Source organism: Leucopleurus acutus (genome assembly GCF_964270905.1).
Source record: "Leucopleurus acutus genome assembly, chromosome: 17".
Classification (NCBI taxonomy): Eukaryota; Metazoa; Chordata; class Mammalia; order Artiodactyla; family Delphinidae; genus Leucopleurus; species Leucopleurus acutus.
The window spans coordinates 77,740,674-77,761,481 of NC_139159.1; the positions used below are offsets into that span (position 1 = coordinate 77,740,674).

The 20,808-nt window shown below is 40.8% G+C and overlaps 1 protein-coding gene across 1 annotated transcript in view; it reads left to right on the forward strand.

Moving 5' to 3' along the window:
• KHDRBS3 (KH RNA binding domain containing, signal transduction associated 3) overlaps nucleotides 1–20,808 on the forward strand; it is a 155,571-nt gene that overhangs the window by 53,351 nt on the left and 81,412 nt on the right. The window contains exon 3 of the mRNA XM_082858988.1: nucleotides 19,513–19,629. Within this exon, the coding sequence (XP_082715114.1) occupies nucleotides 19,513–19,629 (117 nt within the window). The remainder of the gene's footprint in view (nucleotides 1–19,512; nucleotides 19,630–20,808) is intronic.

A 20,808-nucleotide genomic window follows, 5' to 3' on the forward strand; every position in this document is an offset into this window, starting at 1 on the left:
GGCAGTTTTCAGTTTGGGGTTATTATAATTAAATTTCTGGGAACCTTTTCGTACATTTTGTGACCATACGTTTTCATTTATTTTTAGTAACTATTTAGGGTTTAAATTGCTGTGTATTTAGTTTTATAATGAATTGCCGTACTTTTTTTCCCGAAGTGGTTGTATTGGTGGCATTTCTGGAACAGTGCATGCAAAGTTGTGCTTGCTCCACATATCTAAATCCATATTTGATGTTGCCAGTCTCTTTAATTGTAGCCATGCTGATAGGGTATTGGTATTTTGTTGTGGTGTTAATTTGCATTTCCCTGTTGATTAATGATTTTGTGTACTTTTTCATGCACTTATTGACCATTTATATATCTTCAATTTTGAAGTCTCTTTTTAGATCTTTTGCTGCTCCCTGAGTGGGCTGTATGTCTTCTTATCATTGAGTTGTAGGAGCTTTTTTTTTAATATATCCTGGCTACAGATCTTTTGTTGGATATACGTTTTGTGAATATTTGACTCAGTCTGTGGCTTGCCTATTATTTTCTTAACAGAGTTTTTTGATAAGCAGAAGTTTTAAATTTTGATGACGTCTCATGTATCAAGTTTTTCTTTTATGATTTTACCTTCTGTCAACTAAGAAATCTTTGCCAACCTCAAGGAAATGTTAGAGTCCTTTATAAGTTATAGTCTCCTGTGTTTCCCCTAAAAGCTTTACCATTATAGCTTTTAATTTTACGTCTGTGATAATCTCAAATTAGTTTTTGTGTATGGTGTGAGAAAGACAGTCAAAATTCATTTTTTCTTCATATGGATATCCAGTTTCTTCAGTACCATTTGCTGAAAGATATTTTCCTCCCACGGATTGTGTTGGCATCTTTGTTGGAAACTGGATGACTGTGTTAAGTGAGGGTCTATTTCTGTACTTTCTGTTTTGCTTCATTGATCTATTTATGGATCATTATGCCAGTACCATACCATCTTCATTACTGTTGCTTTTTATAGTAAGACGTGAAGTTAGGTAATGTAGTCCCTTCAACTTTGTCCTTTTTCAGGATTGCTTGCATATAGATCCTTCGCAATTCTATATAAATTTATTGTTTTATTTTCACAAAACATTCTGCTGGGATTATGATTGCAGTTGCATTGAATCTGTTGATCAGTTTAGGGAGTTCTGACATCTTAACAATATTAAGTCTTCCCTTCCTTGAACATGGTATGTCTTTCCATTTAGATTTTTAATTTCTGTCAGTAGTGTTTTGTACTTTTTAGGGTAGAGGTCTTGTCTTTTGTTGAACTTATTCCTAAGTGTTTCATGTTTTTTGAACACTCTTGTAAAGTATTTCGAAATCTTGTTTTCCAATTTTTTTGCCTCTACTATAACCTTTTGCCTCTAGTATAAACCTTGTATTCTGCTACCTTGCTAATAAATTCACTTGCTCTAGCAAGTTGTTTTATAGATTCCTTAGAATATGCTATGTACATAATTAATATCATCTGCATAAACAGTTTACTTCTTCCCAATTTTTATGCTTTTTATTATCTTATTATTGTATTGGCTAGGATCTCTAGTATAATGCTTGAATACAAGTGGTGACATTAGGCAGTTTTCTCTTGTTCTCAGGCAATGTGGAAAACATTCAGTATTTTACCATTAAGCATGGTAAAGCTGTGAGGTTTTTTTTGTAGGTGACCTGTATCTGGTAGAGGAAGTTTTCTTCTATTTTAGTTTTGCTGAGAGATTTGATCCTGACTGGGTGATGAATTTTGTTGAATACCTTTTCTGCATCTATTGAAATGAACACAGGATGTTTCTCCTTTATACTGTTAATATAGTGAATTTTATTGATTGATTTGGCTAAATTAAACCAGTTTTGCATTCTTGGGTTAAACCCTACTTAATGATGTATTATCCTTTTTATACATTGTTGGATTCAAATGCATCTGTATTCATGAGTGATAGTGGCCTATAATTTATACACACACACACACACACACACACACACACAGAAGTGTTCTTTCCCTCCCCCCCACCAAAAAAAAAAAAAAGAATGCATGTCAGTTTGGTGCTGTTGTTTTCTTTATTATTAGATAGAATTCACTAGTGAAGCTGTCTGGGGCCTGGAGTTTGGTGGTGAAAAACTCTTTTCAAATACATATATTTATATATGAATCAAATATAAGTTCTTCAATGTCTTTGACAAGGCACTAACCAGATTTTCTATTTCATCTTTTGTGAAAATTGTTTTGTGTTTTTCAAAGGATTTGTCCATTTCATCATAATATTTCAGGTATTGCTTCTTTAAATACTTTTTCTGATCCTTTCACTCCCCGCCCTTTGAGACTCTAATTACAGGTACTTTCAACCTGTTGATATTCTCGAAAAGATTCCTGTGACTCTGTTCACTTTTGTTATTAGTTTTTTCCCCCTCTTCTTCAGTTTGGATCATTTCTGCTGCTGTATCTTAAACTCATTGACTCTTTCCTATGTTATCTTTATTTTTTTTGGTAAAGCCTATCAGATAAAATTTTTGTATCAGGTATTGTACTTATCTGTTTCAGAATTTATATGTGATTCATATATAAATATATGTATTTGGAAACATGTTTTTTTCTCTGCCGGGATTTTCCATTTATTGCAGGTGTTATATTATCTTGTGTAATTGAGCACAGTTAAAATAGGTGCTTTAAAGTCTCTAATTCTAAAATCTTAGTCATCTTAGATTTGATGTGAATTGATACTCTTTTATCTTGATAATGTCATATATTTCCTATTTTTTATATGTTGAGTAATTTTGGATTGTATACTGGACATTGTGTTATACTGTGGAAATTGGATTCTGTTATGTTTCTTTGAGGGGTGTTGATATTTTTGGATTCAGATGCAGACTCTGTCGGATAGGAGTGCAGAACTCAGTTTACTTCTCAGTTTGACTTTTGCGTTTACTTTTGGCATACATGACTGACAGATTTTATACACAAAATTTGGGGCTCCTCGAGTCTAACTCTCATTTCTAGTATTCCTCCCACACATTTCAGCACTATGGTTGCCTCAAACTCTGCTACGCAGCTAAAAGCTCTACAATCAGTGAATTCACCCAGCCATTCCCTTCTTCCAAGTCTTGACTCCCTTGTAGAACCTCCTTGTTTTTGAGCATTCTGCGGAGGCTTTAGATGTTTGCTTTTTGTATTTTGTTCAGCGTTTGAGAATTTTTAGTTGTTTACCTAGAGACAGTCAGCCTGTTAGGAACTTACTCAGCCATACTTACAAAACTGAAGATATATAATACATTTTAGTAAACAGAAAACTGTTATGAGCATTTTATAGACACACTCATTACTAAACACAGCATGGATTATGGAAACTTTTATAAATTGATTCACCAGGCTTGATATGCTCAATATGCGGTAGGTAGAAAGATGCACAGACACCATCCCCAACTTTGAAGAGTTCATAGTCTGGTAGATAATTAATCTGAAGTTAATACTCTGTTGTGTATGAGTTAAGTATGTGAAATAAAACCTCAAATGTTGTTTTTCAGTGTCAGCTTTGATGAGAGTAGGGGAAGACGAATTATAATTTCTGTGTCTCACAGAGAGCAGAGTCCATGTCAAGTCCTCATAATGTCTGAAGTAGGCTGCTTAGAAATCTGCTTTCAGAATGCTGAAAAGGATATTTCTGCTTAGCAAATTGAGCATTTGAGTTTCAAGCCAGCCTTGTGGAAAGGCTCATACAGGACTTGCGTCAGTTCTAAGAAAAAGCTTTCATGCTGGTGTCCGTTAATAGTCTTAGATGGAGGAAGCTGGCAGTACTTGCCCCTCAGGAATAGCGATGGGCAGAGGCAGCTTGGTGTGGAATCGAGGCTATTGTACACTTTCAGCTTCTGGGGCAAGAAAGAAGCACTGTTTGTGAAACTCCAACTAATAAAATGATTTCCATTAATTGAGTAATTTCTCTCAATGAACCATTTCAGCACTCTTTCAATGGTAAAACACCGAACATGAGTCTTTAAGTATTCAAACCCAAAATATATTTGCTCTCTTGAGCATATGTGCGAGCTTGCAAAGTGTGAAACGCAAATAAACACTGTTTCATGATTTTTTTTTTAAAGACTTTAAGCTATAGAAATTGTCCTCCAAAGTTTCCCCGTGGGTAAACCCTAACCCTTGGTTCTGGGCAGTGACTCGATGTAACAGAGTTAATCTAAGCGCCAAATCAACACTGGAACAAGGCACCCTGTCTGTGAGGACCTTAAATGCCTTGTGGTTTAGATTTTACATTGATTTTTTTTTTTTTTAATTCACTGTTTCCTTCATCATTGATCCCATCTATCCATTCATATACTAACATTTATTGAGGGTCTTCTCTGAGCCAGGAATTGTGCCTGGAAAACAAAACTGATTAAGACATGTCCTTTTGTCACAAGAAGCTCTCCGTTTTGTGGGGAATACAGATGAATAACTTAATTTAGTATAATACAGTGTGAGGCGTTCAATGTTGAGGTGCTCTAGAAAGACAGAGGATCATGCTGACAGTGTCAGAGAAGTCTTCCCTAAGGCTCAGAAGGAGCTGGCTGGGTAGGGGTCAGAAGTAAGACAGGGTGAGAAGGAGGGGTGGCCATGACAGGGAGATACAGGGCAGAGGGCATTTGAGAAACTACCAGCCATTGTACTTGGCTAAGCAGGTTAATTTCAATAAGATGTGAAGGTTTTTATTGAGGATTTATAAATAAAGTGATAAGGGAGCAGTGAATGGAGGCTGATCCCTCATCACTTTACTTATATAAGGTAGGGTTGGCCAAGGGGGGGCTGTGAAGTTAGAACAGGAAGTGACCTTTGAGCTGCTTTGGAGTATGAGGTGGGTTTCTCCAGGTGTTTAATTATTGGAAACTATTTCAGGAAATGGAATGCCACATGTAAAGTCATGCTAGGGTAAAAGAAGGCTTATGCACCATTTTAAAAAGTCAGTTGTCATAGGAAGTTGAATTATATCTGTATATATCATTATGCATACATGCTCTACTGCTATGGTAAGATTGTCTTTATTATACTGTTAAATAAAAGAAAGAAAAGCAACATGTAGGACAGATAAAACCCTAGTTGAACATTTATTTTAAGAAAAACTAACTTGACTCTTACTAGCAGTTATTTTCTGGAGGGTAAGGATCATGTGCTCTTTTCTACTTTACATGTTTCTGTACTTTAATGTTTTAATAATAACTTGGTGTCACTTTTATAATTAGTATAAAAAAAAAGATTCCCATTTTGGGGGAAAAAAAGTGCCCGAGATTGTTAACTTAGGAAATACCTGTGTACTATGATTATGGTTTTTAAGATTTAGTGTACTGAGTTAGATTCTACAGGTTTAAATTAGATTTATTAATTTTCATAATTTAGTAATTGTTGTCTAATCTCTCAGCATTCTAATGCTTACATATTATTTTCAGTAACTTTATATTAGGCAATATGGGTTCTTACATTAAATATTTTCCTATTATGTGCATATTTTAAATTTGATATATTTGCTGTCTCACGGAAGTACTTCGGTTAAGAGTCTTTGAGAGAGAAGAGCGAAGTATTTATAAAACATGTTTCCTCTGGAGTTTGAATTAAAGCTCGAGAAGCTTTCTTTTTAAAGTTGGCTTGCATTTTTCCCCTGTAGTGAATTGCAGACAGTTAAAAACCCACGAATTTACTACTGGGCGGAAGGAAGCCTATTCCATAGAAATCATCATGGCTATCAAAATTTTCCTAGAATGGTAAATATTTGACCGTCACATCGGTATGTTAAAAGTGGCCTTTTCTGTGACTCCTAATTAATTTTTGGAGGCAAATAATGTTTTTTCAAGAGGATTCATGTGAAAATCCTTTTTATTTTTGGTGTCCAGTTGATACTTTACCTGTAGAAATAAAATGATAATGCACTTGTTTGTTAGTCCTTACGTGCCATTACCGAAATCCACAATGCTGTCTAGGGGGGATTTTGAAACTTGTTGGTGTCGAGGAAGCCTGATAATAAAAATCATCACTTAAAGGCACATGTGTTTATGACAAGTCATGGTCAGTGTCCCTCCTGGAATCCATTACATCTTGGACCCGCTGGGGAAGCAGAAAGGCCACTCTGGAACACGGAGCCTTAGGAAAATGTCCTGGCCCGCAGTCCGTTGCTTCACTGAGCGCAAGTCCCCTTCCAGGCCAGCCCTCTCCCACCTTGACAACCCGTGTCTTACAGTGGGAGCGGGAGGAAAGTGCAGCTGTAAGTAGAGATGAGCCTCTTCGAGGCTACTTTCGTTCTTTTCTCAGAGGTCTTCTCTGGACCCTTGAGGTCTTGTGATACACACCCCTATGTCATGAGAATTAGAAAGTTAAGTTGGTATTTGTGAATATGATAGCTTTCAAAAAACACTGTGAAGGAATTTCAAATCTTATGCTGTGACTTTTCCCTTCTTCTCTTTTAAAATGCTTGATTATTGACCCAGAAAGCAGCCCTTGAACTTAAAGTTGTTAAGTGGACTTCAGAAACAGCAATGCATATATTAAGGGGCTTGTGGCAGAATTTACTCACGTTTTTTTTGGAGGGGGTGTTATTGTTATTACTATTACTATTTTATTGAGTCAAATGAAAATTTGGTTATCTGTAGGTCCCCCAAAACCTCATTACATTTAAAAGAGTAGAAATGCTACCATTATATGTACTTTGGTCACAATGCAGTGCATTTAGAAATTAAAGTCCGTGATGAATATTGTTCTGTGTAAATCTTTTGTTGCATCACTGCTTATTTTTGAGAGGTGATGGAGGATCGGTCTCTTAAGTGTGTTGCTGAGCCAAAAGGTAAAACAACTTTAGTGCTTAGCGATATGTTACTGGCTTAGATGTGTTAAGTGTTATTGGGCGGCTTATTTTGGCTCTGGGCCCCATGAAGACCTCCCAGTTGGATCACCTGAAAATTGCACAGCTGTACTGTTGGACACAGGAAATTTGAACAAAGCTTAACCCCTCTCTTCTAGGATTCCACCCACCTCACCTCCACCCCCCACCCCCGCAGTGGAGTAAAATGGCAGAAATTCATTAAATGGCCCAAACTGTGAACTTTTATCAAAACAAGTAATTGACACACAATTACATGAAACAGAGGGCACAGTATATACATTGATTCTGAGACACTTACAGAGGGGAAAGCAGTCAGGATTAGAAGTCAGCCCCTCTTTGTTATGCCTACTAGCTCTGCCATTTACTAGCTTTCTGACACCAGATGTGTCACATCTTCCTTTCCCTCCCTCCCTCCCTCCCTCCCTTCCTTTCTCTCTCTCTCTCCCTTTCTTTCTTTCTTTCTTTCTTTCTTTCTTTCTTTCTTTCTTTCTTTCTTTCTTTCTTTCTCTTTCCTTTTCTTTCTCTCTCTCTCTCTCTCTCCCCCCCTCCCTCCCCCCCCTCCATCTCATCAGGCTAAACACTTACTGGACCACCTCCACTTGGATATCCTGCAGACTTCTTATCTTTGATGTGTCCATAAGTGAACTTCATACCTCTTCTTGGCAAACCTGGACCTTTCCCTGTGCTCCTATTTTAGTGAATGACAGACAGCCCCTGTATCTAAGAGCCCATGCCTAAAACTAGCATATCATTTTTGTCTACTAATTTCTCCTTCATTTACCTCTCCCCCTCCATTCTTGAAGTACAATGACATATACACTTTATTACTTCTACTTTTAAAGTAATTCACATCTATTTCTATCTCTGCATTCCACTGCCACTCCTTACTTTAGACCACTGTCATCCATCACCCGGTCTTTTGTAATAGCCTCTTATCCAGTTTCAAATCCTCCATCCCGTTCTCCACACTTGAAGCCAGACTATTGCAGTCTGGGATTTTCTGGATTAACAGTTTCAAACTTAAGTATATGTGGGCTGCATTGCTTGTTTTATTTGTTTTGCTGTCCACCCAGTCCCCCACCCCCGCCCAAAGAATATAATCCAGCTTTGAGCATATAGAGATTAAAAAGTACATGAAGTAGATGATTTCAGATGGTGTGTCACTGTGTGTGTGATTTTGTCCATGTCATCTCCTGAAGAAGTTACTTGTGTACTTTACTTGATTGATTTTCAGGGTTGCCGATGTCTAAATAAGTAGGGTTGTTTACCATTTTAAAGTAGATAACTGTGTTAAAATTACAATCAGTGGAGCAATACCAAATAATCTCAACCACTACCAATAATGCTTAGTGATTTCTGGTTGGCAAATTAATAAATTTAAATAATAGTATTTATATAGCTCTAATATGTTGCAATAATTTCTGCAGCAAAGAAAATCAATAAAAACTATGTTGACTAATGCCATTTGGTTTGGGGCAAAATAAACTTTAGTTTCACAAGTATGTATTGAGAAATCATTATGCAGGAAGGATGATGAATAAAATATGGATCCTAATTACTCTCCAGGGATTTATAGTCTAACAGGAGAACCACAGTAAATTTTACTAAATAATATAGGGTAAAGACTGAACTAACATAAGAGAAATAGATGGACACTGCAAGATTTTAAAAGAGTGAGGAAGAGTTATTTCTGGAGAAAGAATTACCGGTGGAATTAAATGTAGTCCTTAAGTATAAATTCAGGATGTTAACAAGCAGAGATCGGGGGAAAGACAGAGTAACTCTTGGGCCAGAATGATTTAATTATGGGGAATGGTAGTTTGTAGCATTCATTGGAATGGTGATGACTAGCGTGGAAAGCCTTCAAGTGCTGTACTTGCGCATTAGATTTTTATATGGCCTAGGGAGCCCTGAAAGATTTATGACAGATACAAATAAACAAGTAGAATATATAGTAGGAAATATTCTGCATTATAAAAGATCTTACCTTTATTTTTGAGTCCTCAACATTTAGGAATGATTGATTTAAACACAAGTTGGAATGACTTTTATTCCCTAGAAATTCAAGTTCTCATGTAAAAGTGATTGTTATTGTTAGAGGTGATTATCAGAATCGTGAAAATTATTGTCAGTAATCCAAAGCTTGACTCAATTACTAACGATCCTAAGAAACAAGTGTTCTGTTACCAAAGAGGCTGCTCCATTTCATGTGAATGCCACGGTCCCAAGTTTGTTGTTAGGTTTACTACTGTTTGGAGTTTTGCATTTATGACATTGGCTTAATTCAAATGAGATCAGTATTCTGAATACCAACTAAGAGGTGGATTTATTTAATTAATCATTGTGGTAGTGGTTAAATTATTGGAACCTAAAATGGCTCGTAAAGCTAGTGAAAGTAGTGATCTGGTCTTTTCCTTTCAAGAGAAGAAGATAGGTAAAACAAACCTCGTTTGTTTTCTTTTCATTCTTGCCGTTGGGCAGGAATTAGGTGAATGTGGAGGTGATGAACCAAATGTGTTTCCTGACAGTTTAATTCTTTCTCTCCAGTAAGGTCTAGAAAGAGAATACGGGGTGACGTTTTCCAAAGAGGGATGTTATGTCCAACCTTACATTTGGGTGCTAGAAGAACATGCTAGAACTTCTATTTTAATGTATGTATGTAGCGTATGGTTTCTGCATCTCAGGCACTGTTCTAAGGGCCTTACATGTATTAACTTTTCACGTGTTAATCTTCACAGTTTTAGGAGGAAGGAATGATTATCTCCTGTTCACTTGTGAAAAACTAAAAAACAGAGACGTTGAGTAACTTGCTAAATGTTATTACACAGTAACAGGCATTTGAACCCCAGAAATCTGGCTCCATCCTGTTCAAGAGATTAAGCTTTATTAATATTTATTACACAGGTTAACACTAGTCCTGTTACCTGGCACATGTGAGTCCAGGACAGTTGTGTGCACAGTGAGACAGGATGCTGGAGTAGAAGAGGGGACTCTCCGAGGCAGAAGCTCCCAGGTTTTAATCGCTCACTTGCTTTCAGTAATTGGGGCAGATAGCTGTGTATGTGCCTGCGTATAGACTCTTGGATTGCATCTACTAGTTGTAGTTCACTTACCTTTTTCAGTGGACAAAGATTGTTGCAAGAGAGACTGCGACTTCAGGGCCACTGTAGATGCAGTCGAAATGAGCAGGAAAACGGTAGAGCCGCTCCGTCCCCGTGCCCAGCGCAGGCTCGGCACCGGGACAGGGGGAGAGCAGCTCCCGTCCAGATGGGCGTAAGAAGAACAGTCTTTTCAAATTGGGACTGTTTTTTTACATCCAGTATCGTTAATGATGAATCTCTTGACCTAAGTAAGGATCGAAATATTATTACCCAATGGTAGATCAGGTGTAGTATTTTAAAATAAATGTATACATACATATATATGCACACACACTCACATCCATTTTATGTGCATATAAACTGTAGTGCAGGGGCCAGGGCTCCTTCTTGGCTGCCTAACTTAAGATCTGGAACACTGGACGTGATAGTCTGTGGGGAACACTTAGTCGCCATGGACTGCACCGGTGGACCTGCTTCCTTTCACCTCCTTCCTTTCTCACAATTTATTAGCTCTTCATTAAACTTGAGGCATATACTGTATGCAGACAAAGGTTTTTTTATTTCTTTATATCCTCTCATTTCTCACATCCTACTTCAGACCTACCTGTACAGAAATGAATTACTTTGTTTATGTATTACAGTACCTCCTTATTTTAGTCTTTGTCAGATGCCTTTTTAATCATTTTTAATAAACACGTAGATTTTATACGACGCTCAGTTACAAGATGTTGGACAGTTAGGACCATGTACCCAAAATGCGCCTCCCTCCATCTGTGCCTGTGTGGTATACTTTAGGGTTCGTTTTAATTAAATCTTGGGTAGCGATTGGTACATTTTGGACGTTGATTTTGGTTGGTACTCATCAGTCACTCGCGGCGCATGAAATGCTGCTTCCTGTTGGGAGCTAGTGCGGCTCTCGTCTGTGGCCGAGGCACACGGGGGGTGAGTCAGGGTCCCTGCCCTCAGAGAGTGCCACCTCCATCCCCTCTTAAGGGAGGGAAGGCAGGCAGGTGATTGCTAGGCCTAGAAAAGACCGTGATGTTTGAGGCTCTTAAAACTTTTTGATAAATGACTGCTTCATCGTTTTTTGTCTGGGGCAGTGCGCTCCCCAGTGGCCACTCCCTGCGTTCATGACCTGTACCGTGCGTGCCCTTCCCTTGAGTCTGTCCTGACCCTGCAGCTCCCTTTAACTGACAAGATGTGAACTTCCAGGCTGGAGCTTTAAGGAAGCCTGACAGCTTCTGCTTTTCTGACCTTGGAAGACATATACCATGCCAAGGTCCTGTCACCCCGAGGCCACCATGGGAGGTGGAAGCTTGGGATACCCAGGTGGAGGAGAATCAAACCAATAAGAACTGAGGTCCCTATCTGACAGCCACCACTGACTTAAGAGACATGGGAATAAGCCGTCTTGGAAGTGGGTCCTCCAGCTGCAGTTGGCCTGGCTGTTGCCACATAGAACTCCCCCCAGGGCTCAGATTGCTGAACTGTGAGCAAATAAATAAAACGGTGGTTGTTCAAGTGGTTGTTCAAAGGTTGTTCAAATGGTTGTTACATTTTGGGTTAGTTTGTTATGCAACAGTAGATGCCCAAGATGTCATTAAAGCATAACCTAGTCCCTCATTTTCTAATTACCAAGGCAGGTGCGGCTGTGTGTATGTCGGCTGGACCGGGGTTTTAGGGTCAGGTGGGAGGACGCTGAGGGGGAGAAGGGACTGTAATGGACCAAAGGAAGCTGCTTTTAGCGCATATGAGATTTATCCCAGACTCTTCTGTCGATGAAATAGTGAAGTACATTTAAGAAAAATAACTAATGTACCAGGAGCGTTAAGTAGTTCATGTTGTAGTCAGGAAAGATACCGTAGCGCTTTTGAGCATTTTTGCCATAGTGAACAGGAGGGACTCTACCATTGAGAGGACCTTTATGTTTTGAAATTCCTTTCCTTTTGTGCCAAAGAGTGTTTTGACTTTATGTTACTGCTGATACAGCCGTGGCCTTTTTAAAATAAAGCAACGATAGGCAGAAGACTAGGTTCCTGGACCCAGAATTTATTAACCTGTTCTTTTGCTTTTGTTGATCCAGTACAAGTTTTCTTTTTCTGAGTATTACTGTGTGTATTAAGACTGATGACTGGGGTTAAGATGTGAAGATTCCACAGTTGAGTAAAACACATTTCCTCTTGTCCAAGGAGTACAACCTGAAAGGAAATGTTTTAAACCGTAGTTTGGTAAGTGGGAGAAAAGAAGGCAGGAGGAGAGGGAGTGCGGGGGGGCTAAGAGGGTCGAGGTGCCTGGAGGAGCCGCCCAGGCCTGCCAGACTCTGCTGAGCCCGGGAAGGGCTGGCTGTGTTGCGTTTGTCCTTTACAAAGAAAAACTGAAACCCCCTTAGACCCCAGATTAAGTCCAAGCTCTTAGCCTGGATGGATGACCCTGCCCCTTCCTTCCCCACCCTGGCTGCTCTGCTCCATCAGGCTGGCCATCTTCTTATTTCAGAGAAGGTCCGTAGTGCCTGAGGGCTTTTGCACTTGCTACTAACAGTGCAGGAAAGTCTCTGTTTCCAGATCCTTGCATAGGTTGCAGCTGAGCTGACCATCACAGGCCAGCCTGGTCTGACGTTGCCCAGCCCTCCATGACTACCCACGCTCTCAGTAGTTGGCTTCTGCCCACCTCCATAGACGCTTAGCAGTAATTAACAGACGCTGTGTCTGCGCTTCTGTTTTTCTTGTTTGTCATCCGGCTCTTCTGTGAGCAGATGGGGCTCAGTACGGACGCGGCCATTGCTTGTTTCGGTTCTTCACCCAGCACCTAGGACGTGTCTGCGCTTCACCAGTGTTGTAGCGAGAATAACACTTCCTGAGGGCTGGACACTGATGTCAGGACCTGTGTTGTTGATTTTGTCAATATTTTAAGAAACAAAGCAAAGTGGGTTTTGTTGCCCTTCCTCCTGCAGATTAGGAGGGGAGATATAGGGGATGTGGCTCTGAGCAGATTTCAGTAGAGGCTGTTTTCCTCTCCCCCACTAGCCAAGGCAAGTGGTCTCAGGATTCTTCCCTGATCTTGCCTGTGAGCACTTGGGGGGTGGGGGTGGGGGTGGGGGTGAGTTCCTGCAGGAAAGACCTTTGAGAAGGTGTCAGCTCTCTAAATTCTGGGCTTTTGGTCTTCTCTGCGCTCATGCTCGTCCCCTGTCCAGAGAAGCAGGTGCTTGAGTCTTATCTCTCCCCGCAGGTGTCTGTACTCTCTCCAGCCGTGTGGTTAGTGTTTGCCTTGGCACTTCAGCATTAGTCTGTATTCTGTTCCGTTTTCTTCCTGTTTTAAGGGTGAGAGTGACGTTCTTTACAAGCTCTACATCTGAGCTGAAATGGGTAGTTCTTGGAACACGGTAATTTTGAGAAGCTGCAATGAGTCCAGAATGGCTAAAGTCAAAAGCAGGAGAGTGGTGAGGCTGGGGAGGTGAGCAAGGGCGGTGCTGGAGAGGGCCTTGCACGGCAGTTCCGGGGCATGAGGACTCCTCGAAGGGGAGTCGGACAGTCCTGTTTGCAACAGAGATGTAACAAGGTCCCCTTTGGGTTAAGACCTCTCTGCTGATCCAGGGAGATAGAAGTGGATGCAGAGATGGAATTCTGCAGTGGGCAAGGTGAGGGATGGTGATGGCGGGACTAGTGGTTGTGGTGAGGCTACAGGAAAATGGGCAAGTTTAAGAGAGCTCTAGGAGTTATCATTGTTACGATACAATTCACTGATTCACTGGACATTGACTGAATGCCCTCGCCGCACAGGTGTTGGATCAGTGACTGCAAAAGGCCTCGTCACTGCCCTCATGGAATGAATGTCAGGTTTCTGACTTGGGTTGCTGCATGGACGGTAGTGCCATTTGCTGGGAAGAATAATGTATCTGCTGCTGCTACGTTGGCAGAGATTACAAGTTCAGTTTTAGTGTTGAGTAAGAGGTCGATAAAGCATCCCTTTGTTAGACTAATCCACTTTTTGGTGAGCACCCAATTAAGGGAAACGCTTTAATGGAGACAGTGACATGTCCTTGATTGAGGCTTAGTTGTTTATGAAATGACAGCTTAACTTTAATTGTCCCCATGGAACAGTGTCATGTCACAAATGTAGTTTAGATCAATTAAAGCGAGTTCTTCCTTGATCTTTACTGGGGAAGAACATCATCATTGGATCTTATCCGTTATGTGGTAAAGCTCAAATACACTGTATGTTGGTTTACCATCTTCATAATCATTTGAAAAGTTTCCTATTTACAGTTGTAACATTTGTAATACGGTAGTATATTTGTCATATAATAATTGGCATCTGGAGAAAAATCATTGGTCTTGGAAATAACACTTTTACCTGAGATTCAAATCTGCGCACAAATGAAATCATTAGTAAAAATGAAGGCTGAAATGTATTAGGTTCTTACTGTCCGTCTTGCCAATACACTCATCAAATAGAAAACAAATCCTGGCTTAAGGAAGGACAGACTTTGTATTTGGAAGGGTTTCTGGAAGATCAGGGAAAGGGGCTGCTCTTGTGATAGGGAGAACTCTGAGCCTGAGGTCTGTCGGTGTCTCAGAGGCCAGACCACAGAGAGAGAGAGTGGACGAGGCCGGGAAGGTGCAGGGACGTGGGTGGAGGACAGGACGGGGGGTAGGAAGGGACAGGCGGCAGAGAGCGTCTCGCCCAACGCTGGTCCCTGGGAGCGGAGGGCCTGTCGCAGAGGCCTGTGCCAGCCCAGGTTGCCTGTGTGAGGAAAGGACAGAAGCTTAACTGGAGTTCGATCATGTCAGGTTAAGGGACATTCTCTGACTGATCACTGGAGACAAAAAGAACAGCTAATCTTTTATGGCGCAAAGAAAGGAGGGTCTGTGTCCAGCCTAGAGAAGCAAGGGGGTCGCCCGCGTCTGGGGAAGAGTAGTTCTCTGCAGTGAGCCGTTCCCAGGAGTGCAGAGGGTGCGTGGGCTCAGGTGACTTTCAGCAGGTCCCAGCCCTCAGCGCTGGATGCGCTACCTCTTCGTCCTCATGATGCCCCTTCAGCTTAATGACCCCTGTGAACCTCAGCCATGGTAGACTCCGTGGGGCTGAGGACACTGCTGGGGTCACACCGCGGGCGAGAGGGAGCCCTCGACGCGCCTCAGAGGTCGGGAGCAGGTGGCCGGACCCTCAGTGGGTCGTAGAACTCGGCAGATCAGAGGGCTGTGCTGCTCAGTTGCTCATTTAAAGTCTGAACCGTGCTCAGCCCGTAGGCCCTTTCGCAGGTACAGGCCGTGGTGGGCTTCAGGGGTGCGTGTGTGTGTGGGGTATCTTCTAGAACCCCTGGAGGAATTGAACTTGTGATCTGAGGGAGACAGCAGCAAGGGCTCCGAGCCGAAGAAGCAGAGTAAGCAACAGGTCTGTGGCTCCTCCTTTCAGCCAGCAGGGCTTCTGAACAGGCACGACTGACGTTTTATACAGACCCCTTCCTCGCTGTGAAGGGCGGCCCCATCCACGCTGATGTGTGACTGCTAGGCCTTTGACCACTAATGCAGTGGTGGCCCACAGTCATTGTCACCAGGTACTCTGGCCATCTCCAAACGCCTGCCGGGGAGGCGACGCAGCCTGGGTGGAGACCCCCGTCAGGCAACCAAGCCTATCGCCATTGTGTGGCTCAGCTCTGCAGACGGTCAGCATCCACATGCCTGGTTCTACGTCACACTCCGACTCCCAGACGGAGCTCGGCCCCTCGACCCACCTGGGTGGCCTGGGTGCGGCCGTGTTGTTCCAGGTGGTGGCTTCTCGGCAGCCTTGTACACGTACAAGGTGGGCATTGTTCACCCCAATTTATGTATGTTCACGATAGTTAAATTCATCCATTCATTATTTACTGATTTGTCAGCACAGAGAGTGCACACCTGCCGGCTGCTCTGCTAGGTGATTTTTGTGCATTTTCGTATTAATTCATACATCAGGCACCCGCGGTAAGCAGTTGACCCCTGTGTTGTGAATGAGGCGTCTGAAACTCACGAGGGTAACTTGACCAGGGTGGTGCAACTAACGCGCAGTGTGTGGTGACAAAGAAGAGAGCAGAAGTGCTTCCGATGGTCAGAATGCGCGTCTGTATACTTTTTGTGAGCAAAAGACTAATAGAAGTTAAATGGAGAAAGAAAACTGCAGATAAAATGCTCTTCCTTCTTATATGGAATCTCGTGGTTTTATGTTTTATCAAGTGACTTTGAGTAAATCACATCATTCTGTGGACTTCAGTTTCCTCAGTATGAAATTAGGTGTTTGGACTGGATGTTTTCTAAGGTCTCTTAATTTTTATTAATTGGGAAATATTTAACTGTTACAGACGTGATATAAATATGGTTGTTTGAATACAAATTAATTTTTATGCTATCCTTGAAACCTGCTAAAATGAATATAAATGAATTAAAAAGGCACTGATCTATGAAGATAAGAATGGGAGTGTGAGACAACAATGGACAAACGATGTTAGTAAAATTCGGTGCTGCACTGTATTTACAATAGCCAGGACATGGAAGCAACCTAAGTGTCCATTGACAGATGGATGGATAAAGAAGATGTGGCACATACATACAATGGAATATTACTCAGCCATAAAAGGAAACGAAATTGAGCTATCTGTAGTGAGGTGGATGGACCTAGAGTCTGTCATACAGAGTGAAGTAAGTCAGAAAGAGAAAAACAAATACCGTATGCTAACACATATATGTGGAATCTAAAAAACAAACAGAAAAGGTTCTGAAGAACCTAGGGGCAGGACAGGAATAAAGACGCAGATGTAGAGAATGGACTTGAGGACACAGGGAGGGGGAAGAGTAAGCTGGGACGAAGTGAGAGAGTGGCAGGGACATATATACACTACCAAATGTAAAACAGATAGCTAGTGGGAAGCAGCCGCATAGCACAGGGAGATCAGCTCGGTGCTTTGTGACCACCTAGAGGGTGGGATAGGGAGGGTGGGAGGGAGACACAAGAGGGAGGGGATATGGGGATATATGTATATGTATAGCTGATTCACTTTGTTATACAGCAGAAACTAACACACCATTGTAAAGCAATTATACTGCAATAAAGATGTTTAAAAAAAAGAAAAAGTTTTTTGGTGGCTGCAAAATACATGGATAAATGGTAATGATCTTCTCTGGTAAAGACCAGAGAAAGCAGAATCCTGAGCTTGCAGGGCAAGAGAAAGCCAACCAGAAACATGCCTATTAGTGTGGGAAAACCTCGAGAAGACTCGGGAATTGTAGATACCAGTTAGCTGCATGTGAATTTATGGGGTGGAACTGACAAGAGGGAACTTGGTGGAAAGTGTGCATGAAAGTAGTTAGACCGCTGGATCCTCTCCCCAGCTGAGAAAAGCAGGCGTCTGCCCTTCTTAACCTAGCAACAGACGGGAGATTTCCTGAAGAGTTTGAATAAGAGAAACTTTAGGTTCTAAGACCCAGATGGATACAGCTGAGGGCTGCAGTGAGGTGCCACACTGAAGATGTGGGAATTATTTCCTTTAAATAGAGGTGTGTGCGCTTCATAATGGGATTCTTCGTATTCTGGCAGCCAGGCTTATATACCTCCTCCTAGGAAGTTGGGGAATTCCTATTCAGGGAAATGCCTAGCACAAGGAAAAAGAAATACAGATATTGATATTTGAGTAGCTTTGGGTGAAAAAACTGGGCTGCTGTGTTGCAGTGAATTGTTATGTCCAGTTGTCAGATTGCATGTATGAAAGCAGAACATCCAGTTAGCCTGTTTGAGCCTCAATTTAAAATTTTTAGAAACAAATAGCAGAGGATTACCAGTCATGTGAGGAAAGGCCATAGTGTAGCAAGAAACAGATTCTCAGAACGTGGAGGGTAAGGGGAATCTGTGGGAAGAAGCAGGCTCTGTGAGCTCCACGGCGTCGGGGAGGGGACAGCCACCGCCTTTGACGCCTCAGGAGGATAAGAATTTGTATTACTTCCAAAGTGCCATAAGGAAGGGACAGATATAAGAAACTGCTGTTAGTAGTGAAACATGTGATAGCAGAAATGAGAGAATCAGTAGAAATGTAGGAAACGTAATTAAATCTCCCAGAAAGTAAGACAGAGGGAGGTGAAGGAGGGAGGAAGAATCAGAGAAACAGAGATCCAACTCAGGAGGCCCAATATCCGATAGTAGGATTTCCAGAAAGATAAAGCAGAGAAAACAGGGAACAAGAATGAGGGAGGGTGGGTTGAGACATTGATTCCCCGCCCCCCCCCCCGCCCCTTGTAGTAGTAGTTGATATTTTAAACTCTGTAGACCTCACTTCTATATTTTTTAAAGTAATTTACTTAAAATTAAATTTTAAAAAGCAGAAAAAAAGATGACATGTAAAGGTTAAAAATAGACAATTTAGTTTTTGTTGAAGACCAATAAAATTGAAAGTGGGCAAGGAAAAAATACCATTTTGACTTTTTAAAAGTACATATTTCAGGAAAATTACTTTAATTACCACAGTTAGAGACACGAGGAACGATTTTGTCTTAAAAACAGCAACATCACAGCAGTGGCATGGCTCATGGAAGGTGGCTGATATCACAGCAGCAACTACGTGAGTTTGTGATCAAGAATCCTGCCAAAGAGAACAGTTTCTCTCGTGGTAAATAGGGCTGACTTTCTATTTGGAAGCAAGAAGAATTCATAATTATTGTAAGGCTTTTAGAAGTTGTGTGAAATTCCCATCAATAATTATTTCATTCAGTTGTATGTATTTATTCTCTATTAATGTGCTAAACATTGTTCTAAATGATTTGTTTATGTTGACCCATTTAATCCTCAAAATACCCTGCAAGGGTAGGTCCTATTGCCGTTCATTATTCCCACTTTACAGATGAGGAAACCAAGGCCTAGTGACCCCGAGCCCAGGGTCACTCAGCAAGAAAATGGAAAAGCCAGGTTTTACAACCATGGCAGTCTATCCTCAGAGTCCGTAGTACCCTTAATTAATTCACTGCTGCTCTGCATGCTGACTAAAGAACCCTCCGCATCTAGGCTAAATAGACAGGTGGATTTTGTCATAAAGCTTTGGTCGGCCACTGAAGGCGTAGCACTCATCTAGGCCAGTGCACTCAGTGGTTGATTAACTGAGGCTTAAGTGCTGACCAGGTAGAAGAACCCAGACACTCCACGGTGACCAGTTTAGTGCACATTACAGGACACTTGGTGTCGTTTTTCCTCACCAACAGTCTAATTCCAGCACTGTTCGTGGTTGATGTTGAATGTGTGCTGAAATTGTCAGGATGGCAACTAAGGAATTCTGGGAATTAACTTCATTTATTGATACAATTTGTAAAATACAGCCATCACTGAAGTGATTTGGTAGAAAGAAATACATCCTTTGTTTGTTTGTTTTAGCCCTGTTTTATGTGGTTTGTGGGAAACATTATAGGGTGATGCATGTAGCAGTAACTTAAATACTTGTCGTTAGTCAATGATGTGTAGCATACTGACTGCAGTGTTTCCTAAAATTCAAGAAATAAATTATTTTCCTCAGATACGAATGTTACAAATTTGTCCTTTTGTTTCTCCTAGTTCAACTTTGTGGGAAAACTTTTGGGGCCACGTGGCAATTCTCTGAAGCGCTTGCAAGAAGAAACCTTGACAAAAATGTCCATCCTTGGAAAAGGCTCCATGAGAGACAAGGCGAAGGTAATACTTACTATAAACAATGGCTACTTTTTTAGTCAAGTTATATAATGTACTTTTAGATCATCCATGGTATTAGTACATATGATATAAAAGCTAACTAGGACCTCAAATAAAATTATGTGAAAATGCTATATAGAGTGATATATTTGTGATACTATTTAGAAAATTCGGTCACTCTGGCCAGTTTCAGAATATGTAGTATCTTAAACCAAATCTGTAACTATTATTTTTATTTATAGAGTGAAATTGTAGCACCTGTGCTTTTGATTCTAGAAGCAATACCTTCTAGAAAGTACAGTGGTATTGAAATTATCATGAAGAGAAATGAAAGTTATCTGTGGTCTCACCATTACTATTTGCATTTTAGATTAGTTCTTTCAGGTCTTTTTTTCTACGCCTGTGTTTCATATTGTTGACTTTATAAAGTATATGCTTTTATTTGCCCTTTTTGCCTTTCTTTTGATATCCTATGCATTTTACCAAGTTAAAATTGATTGTAAATGTTTTAATAATGACTTCCTATTCTAACACATGGTTGTTCTTCGTGCATGTATTCACACAACTGCCTCCTCTTCTAAGTAAGCTGAAATTACTGAGTTATTTTTATTGATCACTTTCTTAAATATACCAATTCTGAAAGAAATTTTCACATTTCATAATGTGCTGTCGCTTATGTAGTTCTATTATTACTTTGTTGTTCTCTCATTATTAAAAAGATTTATACTACAGAGAACAAAATCCACACTGAGTGATCACTCTCCATGAAATGACTGTGTTAGAAAAAAAGTTATTTAGACAAAATCCAGCCTCCTCACAAAAAAGTCCATTTAACAGTAGCTTTTATAATTAAAAAAAAAAAAAGCCACCATTTGTTTATTGAGCAGCCACTGTGAGTCAGGTACCCTGTGAGACATTTCACATGCATTGCTCCATGTTACCCTTGGAAAAATGGTGACAGATACATAATATTTTCCTTATTGTATGTAAGAAAAGTGAGATTCAGAGAAACTAAATATATTATTGGATTAATCAGGGAAGTTCATTTATATTATTTGATTAAAACATGGCTATATGTCAGACTCATATGGGATGCTGTTTAAATATATAGAGTCCCGGACTTCCCTGGTGGTCCAGTGGTTAAGATTCTGCGCTTCCACTGCAGGGGGCATGGGTTCAATC